We start from the raw sequence: 19681 nt of genomic DNA on the forward strand, positions 1-19681 counted from the left end.
GGAAGCAGGACCCGCCGTGCCCCCGCTGCGTCTGAAAAACGTCTCGAACAGAATTAAAAAATGGCAGTCAAGGTTTACTTACGCTCTCTGACCAGCTAAGGACGGGACAGAGCACCTCAAAAATTATCATACATAAATAAGAAGATATACATTACTAATGATGTGACTCCTTCACGTAATTCCAATGGAGGGGAGGCGGGAATTCTCCATAACTCCGAGGATTGCACTGAATAGGTTCCCACAAAGTTTCTGAGCCTTCTTCCACCAGTGTTACACCCGCTGCCATCTTTTGTCAACTGTTTCTCCACATAAGTGGGAAAGAAACACAACAGTGACCATTGTAAATACTTCAGGGGTGGCTTTAAAAGGTGGGCAGTATCCACACTGGTGCCACTGGTGAGTACGCTCTGGATCGCGACACAGACGTGGCCGTGTGGTCACGCACACCCTCTGCTCCCGGCGTGACAAAACCCAGGCCTGCATATGACACACCTTCTGCACTATTCCAGAGAAGTTACAAGACAGGATTTGTCCAGAATAAACTACTCAAGTAGTGAAATATCAACTGAAGAGAAACTTAACTTATGAGGAAATACAGGCTGCTTTTCTCTGTGGATCGTGATCCCCCTCCTCTGCCTTTTGTCACGTTAGGTCACATTCCAGGACCTCCCTTCTGAGTGCGGATTCATGGGGAGTTTTTTGTTTTATTGTAATTGTCTGGAAATTGAAGACAGGAAGCTGAAGCTGAACCTTCACCCAAGTCCACAGTTGAGAAAATAACACACCCACAACCCCGTGTGAGGCAGTGAAGACGGCCCGTGCAGCCAGCTGAGCTTCGCCAAAACACAGGCAGTCTTTTACCATCTCCTGGTAGACGAGGCTCTCGTGTGTTGTAAAATTTTCCCTCTGCTTCAGTACTCTGAAAGATCAAATCTTATCTAAGATTTCACAGAACGTTTTAGCGTTTTACTCCTTCTGAAGAGTCTTTATGTGTCAGTTCTGGAAGAATCAGAGGCACTGGAAGAGCTCATCTGACCCAGGAAGACAACTGAGATGCTGCATTAAATTGTAACTGCGATTCAAACTGACACTCTTTTGAGCTGTAGTTTCCACTCCTGTCTGTGTCATTTTCCTTGATTTATCATCAAAAGACTGTTCCAATTAGTCTATCCTGCCTGTTTTCCCTGCATTTAATTACTCATGTTATTATTTTCTATTTATTTGAGCTACTGGGAGGCAAGAGGCACCTGTGGCTAAAGAAACCACATGCTCCTGTACAAATCCCCCTCGCAGTTTGTCAGGGTATCAGTCTCCTATGATCTCGCTTCACCTTTTATTTTAGCTCTGAAGAGCAATGGACAATGCCATCTGGACCTTCTGAAGCCCATTATCACCACTAAGCAGCAGGACTATACCTGAGAACAAGGAAATAAAGCATCTTAAACCTCACTCTATTCTTTTCCTTAGTACATGACTTTTTAAAGTGAGCCTCAAAACACAGGAGGTACTTTCCAGAACAAAAGACGAGTGCCATTTCCCAAAGGACCTTAAGTTCTATTTTTAGAAATGATGCAACATCACAGAGAAGCCACCGCTGTGAGGAAGGGTGTCATAAGACTGATGCTGCTGATAATACTGTTTTATTTTGCTCTCGTCACTTCTTCCCCCTCCCTCTTTGAAGATCTCTGTGCTGCAGGTCCAGGAGGAGGATTTATTTGGGGGGTGAGATGAAACTGGCCAAGGCCTGAGAGCGGCATGAAAGAACCGAATGCAGGAATGGCGTTAAGAGAGACAGACATTAGGGCCATCATCACAAAAGGACAAATCTGCTTAACAGGAGACACAAAAATACGCCAGATTTTATGAGAATGCATGAGACTTCATCACCACTGCAGAAGTTCTACGTGCTCAAAAAAGCTGAAAACTGTTTTAGCTGTACCACCACTGGTCTCACCACCAATTACACAGATCCCCAGTCACAGAGCAGGTTTCTACAAAACCCATTTATGGGCTTTTCTTCTCATATAGCAACAGAGGAAACTTGCATTATACAGGAGATCCAGTGAAGCCAACAATGACGAGTGCTAAAACCCACAACGATAACTGGCTAGACAGCAGCACTCGGAGTGAGCAGCAGGGGAGAAGTCGCACTGGGAACTACAAAGGACCCAGTCCTGCAGGGTCCGGGCAGCAGCAGAGGGGGGCAAAGTCTAAGCTTTTTGTTTCTCTGAGCTCCTCCTCCCCAATGCAGGGAGTTGAAGGGAAGTGAATGGGGAAGCATCACAGTGAGAATTCCAGAGAAATTCCATCTCTGGGAAGAAAATTCCATGTGTTGTTTCCTAAAACATTTCCATGCCTTGTTTCATTCTTGTACAGAAGTTTTATAAGGAAGAAGTACACCGTGTCTTGATCTTGCAGGGCTCTTTGGCTTAATTCTCCACCCTCTTCTGAAGAGGGCAGGGAATACGGACGTTCAACACACATCCCCTTTCACACTGAGATTTAAAACATGAAGGTTTTTAAGACAAGATGGCTACAAGCAGGAGGTGTGTGCTACTGCACATTTGCAAGCATAAGCCTACAAAGGAACTCCAGCCCCTTCAAAACTGTGTGTTACTCTGCAGTGAGTTCGATGCGAGAACAGGAAGCAAGCAGTTACATGAAGGTGTAAGCAAGCCAGGAGGGCTACAGCCACCTTCTCCGCCTGACCCTGACCCTCACTCAGTCTGAGTGGCTGACTCAGGCTTTGCTCTTCATTAGCACTAGTTTAGCACCAGGAACAGAAAATACCTTTTGCCTGGAGCACTGCCTGTTCTGTGCCCTCCCTGTTCATTATGCTGATCCTTCTCTCTGTTCCTCAAGTCAGGAAGTAGCCTCCAAACCTCTTATTTCACAACTTGGTAACTCCCCTCCTCATCAGGCCTTGATTTTTTTCCTTTTTCCTCTGATTGGAAACCAGTAACACAGTTTCTCTTTGCCTTCCTCGCGGGACCTAGAGCCTGTACTCCAAAGCCTTTTTGAGCAACACGAAGTTCCATGCTATGGTGGTTCCCAGTTCTGCTTAATTACATGGACTGGACAGGCACAGAAGCCTTTTTGCAAGGGGTGCAGGAAGGTCTCCCTTCTAGATACACGCAAACCTCCAGCCAAAAGAGCCAGTTTAAAGGAGGTTTAAGAAATTTCAAGATTTTGTACTAAAACTCACCTTTCCTAAGATGGCTTCCCGAGGAACCAGCCACCTTCCTTATCAATTCAAAAGCATCAGACACTGCAGATACAAAAAGCCACTTACACTTTCAGTAAGACAAGCAAAGAGAATAGTATGTGCAAGAGAGGATCAAAGAGTTCCTGGACCAGCTTTTAGCATCTCTTTACACAGGATGAATCCTGGAGCAGAAGAGGACACTGTCCCATACCTAGATCCACCACCTTAGCAATCGACACTTCTCTCTCCATGCTTATGAGGAGAAAGTAAGTCCCAGTGGGACCGATACGCACTCTCCAGGGTTGTCAGGCCTTGCAATACAGTCGGTAAAGGCTGACCACCTGCCTTTTGGCCGCCTCTCCCTGCGTGTAGGGCTGTGGTTCCCTACACAGTGGTCCATAGTGACCAGTGTTACATGTGGAAAAGGATAAAAGGAAAGCAAGAGAAACACAAGTGGCACAGTGAAAGAACACAGGGATGCTCCAGGCACTCCAGCATCCCTAGAAAAGCCTCAGGTGGCAAGTTCTGCCATCACAGTTGATATTCACATGAGCTCATAGCTTCACTACATGGAAAACAAATTCCAAGTCCCATCCTTCTAACAAGGATCTCACTTAGTAGGCAAGTCTCAGATTTCCATTAAGAGAGATGGCCAGCTCTACAGGAATTATGCATTTTAGTTCATTAGTAGCTTTTAATTACGATGCCCATACAAGCAGCGGGCTCTGTATTTATCCAGCGCACTGCCTGGTAACAGAAGCCGTTAGAAGCCTCCTTCTACCAGTCCCAACAACTGGTGCAGTTACAGAAGCAGCACCTGACCCCTGAATAGTGATGGAGGACCTCTTACTGCTGGGTTTGCAGCCATTCAGGTTTGATTTGTATCCAGAGCCACCTTACTAACACGTGGGAGGATATTTTAGACCTCGATATGAGCACTAACATCCTCAGAAGTCTGCAGCACAGAGCAGCGCCATTTTGTAAGGCCATCGGTGAATTTGACTTGTACAACAGAGATTTGAATACACGCACTTCCCCAAATTCTCCCAAAATACAGGACTCTTACCCATAATCAAGGATGAGCTTTCTTAAAACTGAGGAGTCTTAGTTTCTCAAGCAGGTTTCTGAAGATTTATTTTAAATTCTTCTACCCTGCAACAAGCCATTCCCCCTGACTGACCTGGATAGACACCACTTTCTTTTCTCAGCACAACTGGTGCCACAACATGCTCTTACCAAAGACAACTGCCAGCTTTAATTTTATTGGAAATGGTGGATGCAGTGGCCAATAAAGTAAAAAAAAGGCAATTTAGCAGCAGAGCGTTGCAGCATTTGTCATATGAGGTCAGTGAATGTTTTATGCTATCTTGAAAAATTAATTCTTAGTGAGCTTCTCTGAGAAGCTCCAGCACGAGAGGGACTGGCTTCTTCCCGCTGCGAGTTCCGCAAGACAGCATCGCTTATATTTTTCTTAAAAAGCGTTTGTTATGGAGAGAAACAGGCAAAAAGTGAGGAGTATGCAGAACCATGGAATGGTTCGGGTTGGAGATGGGAAGGAGAGCAGAATGGCGGGAAAGGAGCAGTGTGTGGTTAGTGTTTCATCACACCAGACATTGATGGATACTCAAGTTCAAATCCATCCGTACGTGAGCTCCCAGTTGGCAGAAAGCTGATGAGGCGGCCTCCAGCAGTCTCTGCAGGCAAACTCTGCCCAGTTTGCAGGGGGCTTCACCGCCCACCCTGCCCGCTGCCAGGCGGAGAAGGAAAGATCCCATGGCCCCAGGTGAGGCGGAGTGCTGTGTGACACCTGCCAGCACGGCTCCTGCAGGCGACGCGCCGAAGTTTAACGAACACGATTTAATTAGTCAGCTTATCCCCGAGCGTGCCCGGGAGTTCCTGCAGCTCCGCTCCAGAGAACGTCCCCTTCCACAGCCTGGAGGCTCCCCCATCTACCTGCGCGTGCTCCCGGTGCCAAAGCAGTAAGAGACACTGGTTATTACAGGACAATCGAGCCAAGGGATCAACCGGATCAGCACGGTCCTGGAACCGGACCGCACACCCGCGGCACTTAACCCGCCAAGAAACGAGCAGACCGAGATGGGGCGGCCACCTTCCTTCCCTTCCTTCCTTCCTTCCCTCCCCTCCTTCCTTCCCTCCCCGGGCCCGGTACGGGGTTCCGAGGGGCAGCACACGGCAGCCCCGTGCTGCTCGGAGGGCAGCTCGCCCATCGCCCGCCTGAGGCACCGGCTGCCTCTCCGCCACGGCACCAGGCCCTGCCCGACAACCGGCGCTCAGAGCGCCCCGGGCGGCACCAGCACCGCCCGACAGGGCTCCGGAGGCCCGGCCCGGCCCCACGGCCGGCATCAGGACAGCGCCCGCGGCGGCTACCGGCGAGCGCGGAGCGGAGCGGGGCGGGGCGCACCCTGCCCCGTGCCGCCCGCCCCGGCGGGGCCTTAGGAGCCGGCGGCGCTTCCGGGGCGAGCGCCCGGCGCCTGTCCCAAACCGAGGGAGAACGTGCCGGGCCCCTTTCCCCGGCCCCGGCCCGGCGCCGCAGCTCGGGCCGGCAGCGCCGCGGGGAAGCGGCGGAGCGCGGCGAAGATCCGGGGCGTCGCGGGCAGCGTCGCGGGCAGCGCAGGCAGCGGCGCGGGCAGCTGCGGCGGGGCCTGGCCGCGCGCCGGCGGGCGGGAGGCGGGAGCGGAGCGCGGCCGCCGCCATGGAGGAGCCGGACGCGGAGCCGCCGCTGATGGTGAGGGCCGGGCGGGCGGGCGCGGGGCGGTGCGGGGCCGTGGGCGCCTCTGACGGGCCGCCGTCCCCTCGCAGGTGGTGCCGGGCGCGGACCCGTCCGCCAGGCAGCTGTGCTTCGCCTGGGGCCCCGCCGAGGTGCTGGTGTGCGAGACCCTCTTCGGGCGCAGAGGTGAGTCCCCGTCCCGGGGCGGGCCGCGCCGCGCCGGGCGCCTCTGCCCGGGGCGCTGACGGGCTGTGTTGCAGGCACCGGGCAGGGAGGGCCCGGCTCCTCCCGCCTCTTCGTGGTGCGCAAGGATCAGGACATCTGCATCCAGACCCTGCGGAAACTCTTCAACGAGTCGCACGGGATCTTCGTCGGCCTCCAGCGGAGCGAGGAGGAGCTGGCGGGGAAGTCGAGGAAAGCAGAGTGAGTGGGTGGGGTGCGGGGGGGTGGGAAGCACCACCGGCGCTGCTCCTGCTCCAGCTCCAGCCAGGCAAATGCCAGTGACCAGCCTGCCCAGAGCTGCTGCAGTCAGCAGCAGTGCAGGAAGAAGTGACTGTTTTGTGGTGCTTCTACAAAACAAAGCCCCGATCCTTCCAGTCATCCCGCTGACCGGCGCCTTCGCCCGCGTACAGCCGGCGTGTGCACAGCCACCGCACACAGCCGCACCGATTCCTGCTGCGGGCACCCGACGGAGCGTCTCCTGCTGCAGAGAAACTTCAGTGAACAACAGGCGTGAGGCTAAACCTCACACAGCTCGCTCTAGCCGAGGCCTTTCTGTGTTTTGCAGATTGGTTCAAGTGAGTAAAAACTACCGATCGGTGATGAGAGCCTGTATGGAGGACATGCACCAGGCAGCCAGTAAGTTTGTGCTCGTGCTGTGATAAAAGGGAATGCTCTTTGTGATTTAAAAGCAGCATTTCAATTGTAAGTTTTGGCACCTACTGTAAAGTAGCATGCAGAGATTTTGGAAATCTTATCAAGACTCCATTTCCATCCAGGAGATTTCCAAGTTGGTTTGTAAATCTGGTCAGAGGTGTGTTTTTCTCACCGTATGTTAACTGATTTTCTGGGGACTTGCAGCCTTTCCATATCTCAGGTTGCAGTTTTATGGGAAACTGAGTCCAAATTAACAGCTTGCTCCCCCAAAAAAGTGGGAGATTTTACTCTTCCCTTCCATCCTTGCCCTGTAGCCGTACCCAGATTTGCACAGGATTTATAAAAAAAGTGACAAAGTTTTATATAAAAGTTAGCTTTGACTTATGTGTAATCGTTTTGGTCTGTGCTTGATGACTGATCAGGTATAGTTGTCTTTATTTATGAGCCCAGAAAGGGCTGTGAAAGGTAAAAAAGTTGCTCTTTGATTTTCTTCCCTCAGTTTCAGCCCAGGACGCTGCCCTGCACAGCCAGTACAGCACTCAGGTAATCTGCAGTCTCCTGGAGTCACAACTGAACGTGATCGGTGGCTATAAATCCATCCAGGGTGGCTATAAATCCATCCAGGGCGGCTATAAATCCATCCAGGGCAACCCTGTGGCAGTGAGGCAGCTTAGGTTTGACTCTGGCTTAGTGCATTGGATGCACTTCTTGACCAAGAATAAAAGGGAATAACTAGTTAGCTCCTGTATTTCTAAAACCATGAAAAGATGCCCAACATCTGGGTTCACTGCTGTTTATTAAATATATATTCAGTGCTATAGGTGTGATGTTGTCATCTTAAAGCCACCTGTGGGCCAGTCTGACACGTCACCTCTCAAGTTCCAGTCAGCCGCTTATTCGTTTTTCTTTCTTCCTTACTTTGCTGTTTGCAATGTTAAGTATCGGGAGTGCAAAAAGGCTGAAAATGATACATTCTGCACTGTTTTGTATTCCCTGCTGACTGATTATCATTGCGTTTCCATACCCAGCTTTAATATTTTCTAGAATGAACGTGTGTAGGCAAGTTGAGGCCTGATTCTCTCCGTTTGTATCTCTGAAATGTTATTATGACATTTCTCTGGTCTGTAAGAACGGAGCTTAACTGACTGACTGCTATGGACAGCAAATGCCTTTGTGCAGTTAAAAAAAACAAACTGGAATAATTAACTAAATCTGAAACATGGCCTGTTCCTTCAGGTTTCTATCCTGTCTGCAATGGAGCTGATCTGGAACCTGTGTGAGATCCTGTTTGTCGAAGCAGCTGCAGGTGAGCAGTGAACGGTCCTGATGTTAAGACTGGAGGGATTTTATTCATGTATTTATTTGTTTAAAATGTATATAGTATCCATTGCGCCATTTTAATATGTTTTAGAGATGTGACAAGTGTTAATAAGCCTTTTAATACCTCTTCTGCTTCAGTAAATTGCCTTCTCCATACCGAGTTACGTCAAACCGTGAGATTTGCCTTCTGCTTTTCCCCCTTGTGTAGAACACTGCAGTTTAAACTGCCTGTTCTACAGGAAGTTGATGAAGAGGAGGGATACCAAAAGTTGCTGCCAGTTTATTTGACTTTTAAGCATAAACACATCTTAAGCATCAAATGTGTCAATGTCACCTAACATTGGCACATTCTCTCATGCAACTCCTCTAACTTCAGGGTGCCATTCCTGAAGTCACTTTGTTTACACCAGCATTTTAAAGAAGTAAATAATTTTTTAAGGAAGTGGGATTATGCAAAAATATGCTACTTGCACAGTCCCAGAATTCAGAAGAGAGATTAATAAATTGTAGACTGCTTAATCTGAAGAAAAGTTAATCACCTAGTGCCAGATTTCTTCCTCATATTCAGTTTATAATAATGAGATGATGCTAAATTAAACAAACAAAACCATGATATGTGTCTTTTGGCATTGCAGGATTTATGATCTGAATCACTCACCTTTTATTTCTTCAAGTAACTGGTTAGGGTTTTTTTGCTGGACTCTGCTGCTGTTCTGTCCAAAATTTGCCAGGAAATCTGTCAGCAGCCTGGTGCTCCCATGGCCTGGCTACTTAAAGAACTCCGTTCTTTTGTAATTTAGGTGTGGCAGGTAGAAATCCAATCAGTAAACTTCATCTAACGATTGTCGAACAGTTAGAAGCATGGGGAGCAAACAGTTGGGAACTAACAGAGTGAAATCTTCTCTGCATAAAGCTGGTCTCCTTCTGCTTCGCCTCCTGGACTGGGTTCAACTTCATGTCTGTGACGTGGACAACATGGTCCGTGAAGTTCTGAACAGTGAAAATCCATCGAAACACGAGCTCTTCTGGAACGTAGTGAGTATAAGATTCTTAAACAAAGGGAATTCATGCCTGTTTGTTTTGCCTTCCTCCTCCCCACTTGACTGCATCTCAGAAGCTGGTACACTGGGACACTGCTGCTGTCTGCCTATATAGATTTTAAGATGAAGCCATTCTGAAAATCATCCTACTCCTTGTTCCCATCCTTTCACTTTCCTGATCCACAGAGGTCAAGACTTACACTGTATTTGAATTAGCAGGGCCCGCAGTTCAAGCATTTTAACTCCACCTGACCTGCCTAAATGACAGGTTATGGTTCCCGTGATGCTCCCCCTGGGCGTTTTGCAGCCTTGCGCGGTGCGGTGCTCACAGACAGGTGGTTTTTGCAGGTGGATGTCTTTGTGCTGCAAGGCCGAATGGATGAAGCGCGGCACCTGCTCTCCAAGGAAGCCAGTGCCAATCCCACATCAGTGAACATGTGCAAAATCTTGGATGACTTGATGAAGAAGATGCCGGTGCCCAGTGTATGTACAAAGTGGACCTTTTCCATGCAGTTCCATTGGGAAAAGAGCCACCTCTGATGTGGCTCCTGTACCATCACAATTTGTTCACCATTAAAACATCTCAGTCTTAATCCTTCACAGTGACAAATATTGTCTTCTTGAATTGTCCAGAAGACCCAACCATTCAGATAAAAGCCTGTTAAGTGAAAAACCAACATAGTTGGAAAGATAATTTTTGCAGCAGGATACGTTATCCAGTTGTCTGGAACAGCTGCTGCTGAGAACTGTTCTCTTGTACAGAATATTTTCTGAAGACTTTGCCAGCAGTTTCCCCTGTTTGCAGTGATCTCCTTGTGGAGGAAAAATTGCTGCTGCATCACGGCAATCCCTCACGGGCTCTTCTTTGCCGTATTTAGATGGGTAAAGTAAGACACTTCAGCTACAACTGTAGGACAAGGGAAAACTTGATGGCAGCCCCGTGTTTGGCTTTTTAGCCCAAGCGCCTGTTGTGATTTGACTCGGTGTTTCCTTTATTTTATGTGTCTGATCCTCTGCTCAGCTTGGCAACACCCAGACACTGACCGAGATGGAGCTGAAATGGCAGCACTGGCATGAAGAGTGTCAGCGGTATCTACAGGACGGAACGTTTGCTTCCAATTCCCACATGGAATCCATCTGCAAGGTGTGTTTTTGCTGGGAAGGAAGGAAGAAAACTGTGGACAGGTATTAGATCTGTCCTCGTGTGTTTCGGTAGCTCTGTGTAGCCATAAGTAACTTTAATATTCTGGATGATCTGCTCATTAAATGAGGAGATTGCAGGCAGTGCTCTGTTCTGTGCGCTTTATTTTGCAACAGCCTTGGCAAGCCTGGGCAGATCGTTTTCTCTTCGTGTCCAAGGCCGTCAGGCTGATTAGGAAACACTCTGAGAAGGATCTTTGTCCTTTGTTGTTTAATTTTTATTAAATCCTCAGCTTTGCAAAATGAGAGTAATGCCTCTGAAGAGTTATGATGCGCCTGTGTACCTTGCTGAATTTGCAGAATTTCTTCTATGTTTATCTCCCGTTAGATCCTGCTGGGAGACGAGGACGCCATTCTGGAGAAAAAGGAACTCATGACTACTTGGTACCACTTTCTGGTTACCCGACTCCTGTATTCCCATCCAACTGTGAAGCCAATGGAACTGCGGTTTTATGCACAGGCATGAAATAGAATTATTTTTATATTCTCCACTGTTACTGTACTTCAAGAAAAACTTTGAGAGGGTTCACATCTTACAGCAACTACTTACCTGTAAGACATGTCCTAGAACCTGTAAGTGGACTGGGAGACTGATACAGTGGACAAATAATTGTTGAAGATAACTCTTTTCAGTGTCTAATGTTACCAGTCTTGTTCCTGCAAATTGTTTTCCCAGTTTCCTTATGCTAAAATAAGGATAAATCTTTTTTTGTTAATGTGTTCAGCCTCTATATTATTTCCCATAAATAACCTAAGCGAGGCTGCTAAACCCAAACAAATGTCTTCCTTCTACCATCTCGCAACTTCTGCGTTTATCATGTCTTGTAATCTTATTCCACAGTCTAGTATGGACCTGTTCCTGGGTGGAGAAGGCAGCCCTGAGCCTCTAGACACGATTTTAATGGCAGCCTTTGAATTTGAGATGCATCAAGTGATCAAGGAATGCAGGTTGAGTTTTCAAGTTTTTGATTCTGTAGTTCTACAGTATTACTTCCGCGTGCATTCGCTCCAGTAGTGTTTGGGATAGAGGATATGGGTACAGCCCACCTGATCATCCTTTCAGAGAATTTGGCAAAAATAGGTGAAGCAGGCAGCAATTAAAAGTATTCCATTAGGTCTGGGACATTGAACCAGACATTCTACAGTAACAAAGCTTCCGTACTGGTAAGAAACACCTGTGGAAAACCTGACACATTCCTTGGCAGTGCTATGCTCAGTTTTTCCTTTCTTTTGCTTGCTTTAAATACAGCATTGCCCTCAGCAACTGGTGGTTTGTGGCTCATCTGACTGACCTGCTGGATCACTGCAAACTCCTGCAATCTCACAATCTCTAGTAAGTATTTGCATTGATTATTCAGACACACAGCAGCAAGGATGACTGAAAGAGCCTGTGGATTTTGGTTGAAAAGGAGCAGTTTGGGCGTTTATAGGAGATGGAGAATAAAGGAGCTGCATGTGCCTCTGAAGTTACAGGCAGTCCACATGCTCTGAGAAGCAGAAGCAGTTGCTGACCTGGTGAATTTGACATGCTCTTCAACAGTGCCTCGGTGAAATGTTCGGATTTTTTTAAAATACAATTTTATCTGAACTATAATCAAGGGCCCAAATGTTTGTGATTATTTGAAGTGGTGAGAAACTCATCTAAAACGAGTTTTTGTACTTATGTTCTGAATAAATTTAAGTTTGAGCAGTTGAATTTTGCTCAATGTTTCAGTTTCTTAAAGCACTTCCAGCAAGTTACGTTTGTGAAGTGCTGTAAATATTTGGCAGGTCTGCCCAAGGAGAAAGCTGACCAGCATGCTTAGGCCTGAGGTACGAAGCTTGTTAAGACAGCCCATGATAAAACACGCTGCACAAGTGGAAAGTACTTGTGAAATAAAACCAGCAGTTTTTTCCAATGAGGTACAAATAATAATGCCTGTTTCTTTTCTCTCTCTTCCTCTCCAGTTTTGGTTCAAATATGCGTGAATTCCTTCTGCTAGAGTACGCCTCAGGACTCTTCTCCCATCACAGGTAGCACTATTTTCTTTTTTTCTTTTAGACTAAGATCAAGGCAGCCAAAGCAAATAACTACATGTTAAGGAATTAAAACAGCAAAACTGACAGAAGCCACTGCTAGGATTTCAGTAAAGATGTCCCTGAGTATCACACGACACGAGCATGTTTCTCTTCCTGAATAAACCCGAAAGTTTTCTCTCAGAACCCACGAAGCACATTGACCAGGACAGAGTTGCTCCTGCCACTGTGTACTTGTACCAAAGCACTCATGAGATGCAGGTGTTCCAGAGTTGTTGGCAGAAAGGAAAAGCCATTTTAGGTCTGAATACTAAGTTAATCAGAGCTGTTATTAATGCAGACTGTCCTTGTCGCTTTACTGTTGTGCTTATTTAAGATTTGATGTTATTTAAGATGTTGATGATTTTTTCCCCCTCTCAGCCTGTGGCAGCTGGGGGTGGATTACTTTGACCACTGTCCAGAATATGGCAGGGTGTATCTGGAGCTCCACATTGAGCGGATACCTCTGAACACCGAGCAGAAGGCCCTCAAAGTGCTGAGGATCTGTGAGCAGAGACAGATGCACGAACAAGGTGACAGATTTTTACATCTCAATGTTTTGAGTGATACAAGTGAAACTGGTGAAACCAATTCTTCTTCTCTTGTGTGTTTTTTCCCAAGTTCGTAGCATCTGTAAAATCATGGCCATGAAAGCTCTGCGCAACAATCGCTTGGGCTCCGCCCTGTCATGGAGCATCAGAGCCAAGGACGCGGCTTTTGCTACACTGATATCCGACCGGTGAGTCAGCGTCAGCAGCTCCGAGGTGACTGCTGGATCGTGGGTGGTAGGAATGGGAGAGGGCTGCCGTCCTGCGATGGACCAGAAAGGGTCCTGCTGCAGGGGAATGGGGATTGTCTTTCCCTCAGACCAAGTACCTGCTTCTGCACTGGGAAGTGACATTCTTGGGGACGCTCACCTGCAATACCCTAGCTGTTCCTTTTCTACACTGTTTTTACTTCATGAAATCTGGAGATGAAACAGATTGGCTTTATCTAACACTCCAGTCCTCTTAGGCTTTGCTGTGATAAACATTTTGTTTGGCAATACCTCTGTCTCTTGCACGGCCCTTCCACTTGCTCCAGTACGGCTGTTGGACTGTACAGTGAACGAGGGGACTGACCTGAGTGGAGGATAATCCCCTTCTGTGCTTTATTCAGATTATTTTGAACCAGTCTAGTTCACCATGCAGTCTCCAAGCAAGTCAGTGGGAGCCACTTAAGCCACCATTTCTGTAAAAAAATCTCAGGCCACGATTAGAACGTGTTTTGCATAGGCTTGTCACAATATCTGACCTTGCAGGGGTGGGATGGTTGTTACAAAATTGAAGAGGATGCTAACGCTTGGCTTAGGCCTAGACAAAAGATACAGCAACTCTCTTTATGCTTTTTCATCTCTAGCAATCCACATCATCTGTTTTTGTTTTTGCTAATTGGAAATAGGCAGGTAGCAATCTCTTTGCATAGTTAAAGTATAATTTTGAACTTACACTCTGGGTAGGTGGCCAGGCAATACTCTCTCTTCAGCAGTGAAAAAAGGGAGTAGTAGGAGATTGCTGGTTTGGTTTTCATTTTCATTTGTTCTTTGAGGGAGTGGGAATCATCGTATTTCTTTCAACAGCAGGTGAAAGAAAGCCATCACAGGAAGCGGCACTGAAAAAAGCAGCATAATGAAGGCTGTGACAAAACAGATGAAAAGCTTTTAGAGTTGTTTTTGTTCCTGCTGCTTATCAAGCAGTAAAATAGAGCTATTGTTATGATCTGGGAGTGCTATTTATGCATCCACCAGCCTCAGCTCCCTGTGCTCCTTCCTTCACTTTCTCCTTTTAAAGAACAGATCTCAACTACCACAAAATTTAGAAGAATAAACATGTTACTCCAGTTCATTGGCCAATCCCAGGAAACACTTTGATGTCTTCTGAAACCCTCATGGAAGGTTGATTAAGATGGAACTCAGTTGTTTAAAGTTTTCTGGGAAGATTTTATGGGATACAAAATGAATGTGGACCATGTTGTCCCGTCTAAGCTTTTATTGTGTTTTACTTTCTCCCTAGATTCCTTAAGGACTATTGCGAAAGGGGATGCTTCTCTGACTTAGACCTCATTGATAATTTGGGACCATCCATGCTGCTTAGTGACCGGCTAACATTTCTTGGTGAGAAGTTTCTACAGTTTTCATTCTGGTCTGTTATTTAGAACACAGTTAACTCCATGGAATTGTTTGGATTTATCTCTTCCTCCATCTGGCTACATCCTGTTTTAGTGATGAGGGGGAAGCAAATGATTCGAAGGTGATTTGGGATGCAGCCTGCTTGCTGCCATGAGACTGCATTTCCAATTGCACTCACAGTAGGCATCTGTTCTGCACTGCTTTGAGCAGGATAGCCTTGAGTTCTGACACCTGCAGGCTTCCCCTTCCTTAGTTTTTGTCTGGACTGTATCACTACCTAGAGAGATTTTGAAACATGAACAGACACAATCTGGAAGACCTTAGGGGGCTTCCTTAGAAGAGTAAACCACTGGTCAAATTGACAATGTGATAATTTTACTAACTTCATACAGTTCTCCAAAATCCCAACATCTTTTGTTGGTTCAGTGTGCCAGTTTCAAGCTCACTCAAACTTAAAATCTCTCCGAACCTTTCACTGCAGCAGTTGTGCCAAGTAGCAGTGGAGAGCCTCCCACTAGCTTCCTTTATGCACCACAGCTTCCTTCTCCTGGCTGGCACAGGAGCGGGCTGTGGTAACCTGCCTGCCTGGCTGCAGCTGCTCTGTGGCATTTGGTTAATGGACCAAGACAGGAAATTGAGCCAAAATGCACCTTTTCCGGAGCTGTGGCAGTTGGCAAGCCCAAGTACTGGGGCCCAAATCTAATAGAAGTTTGGGATAGCTGTTGGCAATTGGACTGACTCCCCTCTGGCTGATACCAGCATTCCAGTGAGGGTGATCCTGAATTTCATCCAAGCTTGCAAAACTGGAACTTTATTTCCTTCATTTAAACCTTATCCTAAATTAAGCCTAGAAGTTAATCATGATTTACCAGATTGGTAATCCCTCGTATCTCTATGCCCAGTGTCACCCAGTGACATCATCAGCCCCAGAGACTTACAGATTAGTTGTGTAACTGTGTTTACAAAATTATGTTTATAGAGAAATTACCTCCCTTTCTGCTTTTTATAAAAAAAATCCTGAAAGGCCTGACAAGATTTTGGCTTGTTTTTTTCTTTGGAAGTTTTAGAAACATCAGGTGAACTTTTGCTGGACAACTTTCACGTCTCTGTCTTGAGCTCAAGCGTTAGTCAAAGGTGAATCGGAATGGGAATCATTACTTCTGGTATTTTGACAGTTTCGAGGGTACAAAACAGAGCCGCTGAAAACAACTCATTTTCATCCTCAGCCAGTTCTCACGTGCTGGATATTGATCTAACTAATTCTGAGCAGGAGCAGAACTTTCCACATGAACAAAGATCCAGTTTCCACTCAAACTCTCAGGCAGACAATGGAGCCTTTCAGACCTCCTGATATTCTGCGACATCAAAAAGAACATTCACCCCCCGCCTCTCCCCTCCCACCCTGGTTTTTGCAGACACCACCAGTCTCCCTAAGCCACTTGGTGCTGTTGCTCACCCTGCAAACGCTCAGCACCAGACGGCACCAGTTAGTGAACAGACTGGTTCAAACAGTGACCCTTACTAAGCACAGTAGCAGCTTTTTGGCTGCCTTGTCAGCCAGCCTTTATTTTAACCTTTCTTCACGCCCGAGATTCCTGTTCCCCCAGACTAGGCTGCTTTGGAGACTTGCTTCAGTTAGGGGTGGTTCTACCACAGGCTTCGTGGCAGCAAATGGGCCGCCCAACATCCAGTAGCCCAGGGCTAGCAGTTCTAACAGACACTGACGTCTTTTACCCTTCACCAACACCCGTGTGTGTAGGGAAGTACCGAGAATTCCACCGGCTGTACGGGGAGAAGCGGTTCTCTGAGGCTGCCAAGTTGCTTTTGATGTTGATGACAGCTCACATCGCTCCTTGCTCCTTCTGGATGACCCTGCTGACGGATGCCCTTCCCCTGCTGGAGCAGAAAGAGGTGAGCAGGCTGGGCACACATGACAAAGCCCCCCACCTCCCTTCTTTTCTTCCTGACAAGGGATCTCAAACTGGTGACCCCCTTTCTGCCCCCGGGCTGTGACCTGTGGGAGTTCCAGAACCGAACAGCTATCCAAGTGTCCTATCAGTAGGAGCACGCAGGACCCAGGACAGGACAGTCAACTCTTAACTTGGTTCCCTGCTTTTAGGAAACAGCAGTGGAATATACATATATGCTGATAATTTAAGTACACACTGCATCCAGTTCCTTCTGGTACTTGAAGATTTTTCTAGTGTGCTTCCTTCTAAACCAAATTTTTGCTATAAGATCCATGAAGAAAATGGGAGTTTAGCAATTACAAACCCATGACTGGATAAAGCCCAGAGCACGCCTCTGACCTCATAGCTGACCTCGCTTTGCGCAGGAGGTGGCACTAGACACCTCCCAAAGGCGCTTCCAGCCTGAATTATCCTCTGATCCTGTGATTTCAAGGGTCAGAATGGATCCCTGAGAGTGTGAGAGTATTCTCTTCCTTTCAGCTGAGTTCTCTCCTCAGACTGCGTGATATTAACGTTATTAAGTTAATATAATATAATATAATTAAGTTAATTATCAAGTCCTTAAACTTGATTGTTTACAGTAAATACTTTCATTTCCACAGGTCATATTTTCAGCAGAGCAGACCTACGAGTTGATGCGATGCCTGGAAGACCTGACAGCAGGGAAGTTGGATACACGGAAATTCCAGGTAGCTCCTGTTTTGAGGACAACTGGGTAACGCATCAGTGGGGCTGTGGGGAGAGTCGGGGAGAGCAAACTCTGAATTCATATTCCTACCTGGGGGCAGAAACAGGAGAGCCTGCGTTACCACGGCTGGCACGTGCTGTTATTTTTAACGCCCAGTCAAACGGGGCATCATCAAGAGATACTTCGGTGTGTACAAAACCAGTACGGGAGTACTTCTGCTCTTCACTGTTCTGCTGGTTTGGGTTGGACTGTGATGCTTTTCCAAGATACATAATTGCGAATTACACGGGCCACGAAAAGCTGAGTTGCTGCCATTTAACAGCTCAAGCTATGAAACGTTCCAGGAATGGAACAGGGAGCCATTTGCTACACATGCAAACCTCTGCAGCTGCCAGAAAAACAAAAGGCTTGGCAATGCTGTCTTATTTTGATCTAAGAAGTAGGAAATGTAGCTTTTGCTCTTCTCAGGAGGTCTCTGGGACAGGCAGATACAGATGTGCTCTCCCTCTTAATGACCTGCATCCTTACTTTCCAAAACTCAGAAGGAGAACTTACTGCCAGCGCACTGCTGCATGTCGCAGTCTAACCCAAACCCTGCTTGCTTTTAGGATGATGATGTGGAGAGTATGAAAGTGGAAATGCTGAGACTTGCTCTTGCACGAAATCTTGCACGAGTCATTGTCAAAGAAGGCACGTTGGAAGGATCTTGAAGATGGCAGTATGTGATTTTACTTTTTCACTGTGGCTTACTGTACATAATTCTGACTGCTTTTCTAAGAATAAATGTCTTGTTTTGCATATTTCATGGTGATTTGTTCTTGTCTTCCATAAACATAACTTTAAAATAAAATGTAACTTTTAAAAAGGAGCTGCATCAAAACGTGAAGGTTGCTTGTTCCAACGTGGTCTGGCAACCCTCCCCTGGTAAAGTAAACCGCATTACTGATGGCAGTGTTACCTGGGCTTTTTCAGTTGCTTTACTCTAACACCCAGCACTGAAATTAAGCCCAACTTTGAAACACCTGGGGTGTCAGAAAACAGCAGCTTCTCCATTTTCCCTTAGTTTGGATGTTGCTCACCAGCCCAGGCTGCGGCTCCAAGGATGTCATTGCATCTCCCGCAGCCAGGAGGAAATGGCCCGCCTTTTGTAGGCAGGGTCTAAACCTTAATTAGGAAATCAATCAAATCAATCCAGCTGGGTAATCTGGGCAATAGCCACAGTTGCAATAGCCATAATTCCCCCTTCGTGTTTTACCAGTTTTTGTTTTTAAAGGAAAGTGAAGGCTTTACCGTGAGCAGAGACCCAGTCCATCCATTCCGACTCCAGCACACTTCACTCCTTTGGGCTTGCGGCTTTACCTTCTTCACCGAAGGACTCTCGCTCCGGCCCTGGCTCCGGCTCGGGCTACTCTGGCTCCGGCAAGGGAGTCGCAGTCCTCAGGGTCTCTCAGACATATCACATCGGGGTCACCAGTTGTTGCTCACCAGCCCAGGCTGCAGCTCCAAGGATGTCATTGCATCTCCCGCAGCCAGGAGGAAATGGCCCGCCTTTTGTAGGCAGGGTCTAAACCTTAATTAGGAAATTAAATCAATTCCATCCAGCTGGGCAATCTGGGCAATAGCCACAGTTGCAATAGCCATATTTGGATGGTCTTGAGATGATGGGTTGAGTTTTAGGATTTCCAGGAACAGCACTGTACTCCACGAGCAGTTGTCAGTAAGGGCTATCCACAGAGCAAAGTAGGGAAAACAATTTATTTAACATGCAGCAGAACAAATGCATTGGAGATGTATATACAGTTACGGCTGTTCGGTATGAAGCAGGAACCTCACCCTACAGACAAGGAACATTCATAGTTTAATTTCCAAAGCTTTTAACAACGCGTTTCCACGCAGCACGACTACGGCATCTTTCCATTTGGCTGTGCAGCGCAGGCAGTGCGCTGCCATTAACACTGACAACAAAGCCATTCTGCAGAAAGCACTTGTGCTCTTCTGACTTCCTCAAAGTCACAGTGAGATTCACGTGTAGGCATCTAAAACAGTGACACTGGCTTCCTCAGGACACACTGCCATGACCCAAGCGCAACCCCCATGCCTACTGTGTCTAAAGTGCTGATAAGAACATGTCTGAGGCAGAAAGAATCCTTTCCTTGTCCCCTATCCTAGTCCATCGATTTAAAATCATTTTTTTTAAGGATCCAAACAATGCACCCAACTCTCTCACCTGCTTTTCTGTCAGGGAGCTGACAAGGCTGGGGTCTTCATGAGCTTCAGACCAAATGTTTACAGCAAGTTCCTTGGCCAAGCCTTGATTCCACCTTCAGGGCCTTCCACAACTGCCTGGTGCCTCCAATTAGGACCTTGGGCCTTCGAATCTGCTCTGGAGGTTTTTACTTTGCAACACAGTAAAGAAAATTCAACTATAAATA

General features: G+C 47.0%; 1 protein-coding gene and 1 long non-coding RNA gene across 2 annotated transcripts; one reads left to right on the plus strand and one right to left on the minus strand.

Moving 5' to 3' along the window:
* Positions 1–5918: 5918 nt before the first annotated feature.
* On the plus strand, positions 5919–17959 carry NUP85 (nucleoporin 85). Its single transcript, XM_086624176.1, has 19 exons — positions 5919–5951; positions 6026–6119; positions 6194–6356; positions 6721–6791; positions 7309–7352; positions 8046–8115; positions 9043–9164; positions 9518–9652; positions 10191–10313; positions 10698–10829; positions 11211–11317; positions 11619–11702; positions 12317–12382; positions 12806–12957; positions 13046–13163; positions 14476–14576; positions 16351–16502; positions 17164–17250; positions 17858–17959. Exons 1-19 carry the CDS (start codon positions 5919–5921, stop codon positions 17957–17959), a joined length of 1956 nt encoding a protein of 651 aa, XP_086480302.1.
* Positions 10687–16398, minus strand: LOC147527354 (uncharacterized). Its single transcript, XR_015222744.1, has 3 exons — positions 16359–16398; positions 13912–14074; positions 10687–10724 (listed from the first exon to the last, which is right to left on the minus strand). It is a non-coding gene; the product is annotated as an uncharacterized LOC147527354 (long non-coding RNA).
* Positions 17960–19681: the final 1722 nt, after the last annotated feature.

This window comes from Tauraco erythrolophus, chromosome 20, assembly GCF_009769465.1.
Source record: "Tauraco erythrolophus isolate bTauEry1 chromosome 20, bTauEry1.pri, whole genome shotgun sequence".
Classification (NCBI taxonomy): domain Eukaryota; kingdom Metazoa; phylum Chordata; class Aves; order Musophagiformes; family Musophagidae; genus Tauraco; species Tauraco erythrolophus.

Excerpts from the sequence above, each read along its gene's own strand:
- NUP85 (XM_086624176.1), top strand. The coding sequence starts at position 5,919 with ATGGAGGAGCCGGACGCGGAGCCGCCGCTGATG. Across the intron at positions 14,577-16,350 it reads TGACCGGCTAACATTTCTTG|GGAAGTACCGAGAATTCCAC; the intron begins GTGAGAAGTTTC and ends CCGTGTGTGTAG. Across the intron at positions 16,503-17,163 it reads CCCTGCTGGAGCAGAAAGAG|GTCATATTTTCAGCAGAGCA; the intron begins GTGAGCAGGCTG and ends TCATTTCCACAG.